The following is a 4992-nucleotide window of genomic DNA, read 5'->3' as shown; positions in this document are numbered from 1 at the left end:
AAAAAAAAAAAGAAACATTTTAAATATGTTGACTCTAATTTTTCTCTCTTCTATTATTTGTCTTGTGCACATTCCCTGTGCTGACTTTGGTGGGGAGAAAGGAATATCCCTACCCTCAGAGAGCTCCTAGCAACCATCCATCCTAAGTGACTGGACACAGGGTCAGCAGTGGTGTGCCCTGTCAGTGAGGGGCAGGGGAGAGAACGATGTGTCTCACTGAGGGGTCATAGGAAGAGTGTCTGGCACTTTGTTGTACTTACCTAGAGGAAAAGTTAATATGAGGCCAGGCACAGCGGCTCACTCTTGTGATCTTAGTACTCTGTGAAGCTGAGGTGAGTGGATTGCCTGAGCTCAGGAGTTCAAGACCAGCCTGAACAAGACCAAGACCCCATCTCTACTAAAAATAGAAAAACTACCCAGGTATAATGGCAGCACCTGTAGTCCTAGATACTTGCGAGGCAGAAGCAAGAAGATTGCTCAAGCGTGGGCAGCACCTGTGGCTCAGTGGGTGGGGCACTGGCCCCATATACTGAGGGTGGCAAGTTCAAAACCAGCCCCGGCCAAATTACAACAAAAAAATAACCGGGCTTTGTGGCAGGCACCTGTAGTCCCAGCTACTTGGGAGGCTGAGGCCAGAGAATTGCCTGGGCCCAGGAGTTGGAGGTTGCTGTGAGCTGTGTGATGCCATGGCACTCTACTGAGGGTGATAAAGTGAGACTCTGTCTCTACAAAAAAAAAAAAGATTGCTCAAGCCCATGAGTTTGAGGTTGCTGTGAGCTGTGATGATGCCCTGGCACTCTACCCAGGGTGACAGAGTAAGACTCTTGTCTCAAAAAAAGAAAGAAAGACTAATAGGAGAGTGATCTTGAAAGCCTTTGAATAAGTGAAAGACTTTTGGAATTAGTTCACAAAATAAGAATTATAACTGAATCAGAGGGGACAGAGTACCTAAAAGGGTAGTTTGGGGCCAAGACAGCCTGAGGTCAGATCAGATAATCTTAGGAAGAACTTAGAAGAATGTCTCAATTCGTTAACAATTGAATTGTCTGGCTCGGCGCCTATAGCTCAACCGGCTAAGGCGCCAGCCACGTACACCTAAGGTGGCGGGTTCGAATCCCCAGCCCGGGCCCGCCAAACAACAATGACGGCTGCAACCAAATAATAGCCGGGCGTTGTGGCGGGCGCCTGTGGTCCCAGCTACTTGGGAGGCGGAGGCAGGAGACTCGCTTGAGCCCAGGAGTTGGAGGTTGCTGTGAGCTGTAATGCCACGGCACTCTACCCAGGGGGACAGCTTGAGGCTCTGTCTCAAAAAAAAAAAAAAAAAAAAACAATTGAATTGTCTAACTAGAACCGGACTATTGCCTTGAAGTATTCATATGGCTGCGAAGGGAAAGTGGAAGCAGTTTCTATAGAGTAAAATCCTTGTTAAACAGAAAATCTTAAGGCTCAGCTGCTAGGGCACCAGCCACAAACACCAGAGCTGGCGGGTTCGAATCCGGCCCAGGCCTAACAGACAGCAATGACAACTGCAGCCAAAAAATAGCCGGGCATTGTGGCAGGCTCCTGTAGTCCCAGCTACTTGGGAGGCTGAGGCAGGAGAATCGCTTGAGCCCAAGAGTTTGAGGTTGCTGTGAGCTGTGACGCCACAGCACTCTACTGAGGACGACATGGTGAGACTGTGTCTCAAAACAAAAACAGAAAATCTTAAGAAAAACCTTTTTGAACTAAAATAAACCTCATATGATATATTTAAAAAAAAGAGCGTCAGCACCTCCCAAGCCAACAGCTGGATCATGTCAGTGTGTCAGCATGTGTTAATGTGTTTAATTGTTTGGGGCAGCATTCCTGTACCTTCGTTTGTCTAAAAATTCTCTTCTGATAATAAATTATTTTTGTTCTTATTTAGGAAAATTGTGGCTGAATATGAAAAAACTATTGCTCAAATGATTGGTAAGGAGAAAATGTGTTTTTTATGATATGAATCATAGGATCTGTGTTAGACTATTAAGGCTGCTATAACAAAATGCTGCATGGCTTATAACAATAAACATTCATTTCTCACAGTTCTAGAGGGTGTGAAGTTTAAGATGAAGGTGCCAGCAGATTCGGTGTCTGGTGAGGGCTCGTCTTTAGGGTCCTTTTATGTGGGCACTGATTCTTACAAAAGACAGCAGACCCCTTGACTCTAGCACTTTGGGGACTAGGTTTCAACGTAGAGATTTGGGGGAAGAACATACACATTCAGACCAAACAAAATCAATGGATGATTTTAAGATCACAATACAAAATTCAGTTTTATCACTTAAATACAGTCAAATCTCATTATCGGACGGTATGTTTTGTGACTGAATTAAGTGAATACTGAGCCATTTCTCCTACAGGAAATACGAGGTTAGGTCACAGCCCTTTTGTCAGTTGATCAGTACATAACCTTGTCTTGTGTGTGTTTCTGGTTAGAGATACTTTATTTAATACATATTTTTGACTCATTGCCGACATTGTAAATCCAGTCTGGACAAAGCTTTCAGACTCATGTCCTGTATTTTAAGACACTGCGTTGCCTTCTTGTGCTTAGGAAAACGAGGCAGTACTTTGGCACTACCTGTGGGGGCACAAACTAGGTGGGTAGGTTAGGTTCCTACCAAAAGATCAAAAATGCAAAAAATGTGGCACTAAGTAGACCACAAAAAGAACACTTGTTTGTGTCACCATTTTTGATCATCTTGTCCCACCTCCACTGAGACTGTGCACATCAGGTCCACACGTGACTCTGTGGGTCGTGTTGACGTGGGGTTACACATTTTAGCCAAGTAGGCGAAGTCACACATACAGGCTCCACAAATGGTGAGGACCAGCTGCAGTTAGGTTTGTGTGGGAGGACAGCAGATACCCGAATTCTGTGACGAGCCCTCGTGCAGTGCCGCCGCTGGCTCAGGGAGTCCTGTGTTTGGTGCACAGTCCTCACCCTTGGGCAGGTGGGAGTCTCCACGTGTCAGACCCAGGGAAGCCTTTACAGATCAGCAGTGCTGGTCCTCCTGCCGTGGGTTTAGAGCCTCTTGTAGTCCACACTGTAAGGATTGCCTCCCTAAATGACTCAAAGTCTGGTCTTTCTGCACCTACGTCCTGATACGATGTTTTCTACCCTCCACATCGCCTATTGCCCCCCGCACAGGGCTTTGGGCTCCACTGTTCCCTGTTTGTGTCTGTTCTCCCCTCAGGCAGATGCATGGGCCCCTCCCTCGGTACTTTCAGGTCTCTGTTCAAACTTCTCCTCTGAGAGAGGCCCCTCTATAAAATAGCAACCCCCTCTTCCCTGCTTTGCGTCTTCCTCAGTGTTTCTCACCATGCATCTCCCCCCCAGAACATGCACCCCCAAGAGTGGGAACTTTGTTACCTGGTTGTGTCCACACTTCAACACTTCCTGCCTTACAGAGAGTGGCTATTAACTGTTTGTTGAATGAACATGCCATTATTTTTGACTTGTGATCCCCAGAAGATGAACAGAGGACAAATATGACCTCTCAGAAGAGCTTCCAGCAGCTGACCATGGAGAAGGAACAGGCCCTAGCCGACCTTAACTCTGTGGAGAGGTCCCTTTCCGATCTCTTCAGGAGATATGAGAACCTGAAGGGTGTTCTGGAAGGGTTCAAGAAGGTGCGTGTTCCTTTCCTTCTGTGTCCTGCTAACGGTGTGTTTCCTTGGTGATGGATCTGATGCCAGAGGTGTGAGTATAAGTGGCCTTTAGGTCGGGGCTCACGGCCTCCTGGCCTTGTGTTTTTGGAGCTGGGTTTCCCCACTCTCAGGTGTGTGGCCCATGGGATGGTGCGTCTTGGTCTATCCTCTAGTGGGTCGAGGCAGTGAACCCCAGAGGGTGGTATGGAAAGCAAGAGCTAGAACCCTCAGCACCCAGGAGAATTCTAGAAATGTCTTTGATAATTCACCTTTTTAATATTTTCAGCAGAACTGAAAAATTCAAGCTACATATTCTAGAAAAAATTAAGTGTCATATTTGAAACTTAGATACAAATAAGCATATAGATTTAGTTTTATACTATCAATATGAAATATTATAACAGTGAAATTTCTTTATATTAAAATTGAGACTGGCCAGTTTATTTAATATGGGAGTCGGAATGTCAATTACTTTTGAATAATTTCTTTCCTAAAATTAGGTATTTTGGTACAACTGAACCTTACTGTATGATAATTGAAAATTAATATGTGGAGTTGTGTGAAACTTCTACAGTGAGGCTCACACCTGCTTATTTCAGATTACCACAAAGTGTAAATCATAGGCATCTAAAGTAATTTGATTCACCTAGTTTTTAAAGAAATGAAAATTCTGATGCATGGTAGATTGCTAGTAGCAGAAATACAATGACTTTATTTTAAATTTTCATTTTGGAACAGAATGAAGAAGCCTTGAAAAAATGTGCTCAGGATTACTTAGCCAGAGTCAAACAAGAGGAGCAGCGATATCAGGCCCTGAAAATCCATGCTGAAGAAAAACTAGACAAGTATGAGCTTGGAAATTAGAATTTCACTTTCCATAACTTTTAAAAAGATTGACAGAGGAAAAAAGAAAAGAAAATTTGTTGTTTTGCAGTTCTGGGTTGTATTTCACTTTTTTATCATCTTTACATGGTTAAAAGTATTAAGAAGTACAAACACATACACAGCACCTCTCCCCACCCTGAGCCCCTTCTGCTGGGTTCCTGCGTCTTTCCCCATCTCATAAAATCACTGTATTTGTTTCTGTTTTTTCTTCTAGATGTGCTTTTTTTCCTTTTCTTTTTTATATAAATGATAGCATGCCTCACTTCTTTTGCTTAACAGTGCAATTTCTTTCTTTCTTTTTTTTTTTTGAAACAGAGTCTCACTCTGTTGCCCTGGGTGGAATACTGTGGCATCACAGCTCACAGCAGCCTCAAACTCTTGGGCTTACACAATTCTCTTGCCTCAGCCTCCCAAGTAGCTGGGACCACAGGTGCC

The 4992-nt window shown here is 44.2% G+C and overlaps 1 protein-coding gene across 6 annotated transcripts in view; it reads left to right on the top strand.

Annotated features, from left to right (window-relative positions):
* Positions 1–4992, top strand: part of TACC1 (transforming acidic coiled-coil containing protein 1) — a 127669-nt gene that overhangs the window by 113053 nt on the left and 9624 nt on the right. For all 6 annotated transcript variants that reach the window (XM_023516986.1, XM_023516985.1, XM_023516988.1 and 3 more), the window contains 3 exons: positions 1907–1950; positions 3494–3654; positions 4411–4517. In XM_023516986.1, coding sequence (XP_023372754.1) covers positions 1907–1950; positions 3494–3654; positions 4411–4517 — 312 coding nt within the window. The remainder of the gene's footprint in view (positions 1–1906; positions 1951–3493; positions 3655–4410; positions 4518–4992) is intronic.

The sequence above is a fragment of the Otolemur garnettii genome, unplaced genomic scaffold (assembly GCF_000181295.1).
Source record: "Otolemur garnettii isolate 467f Iridium unplaced genomic scaffold, OtoGar3 scaffold00102, whole genome shotgun sequence".
Taxonomy (NCBI): Eukaryota; Metazoa; Chordata; class Mammalia; order Primates; family Galagidae; genus Otolemur; species Otolemur garnettii.
Note: the sequence above shows the minus strand (reverse complement) of the source record. Positions and strands in the feature narration are given on the sequence as shown.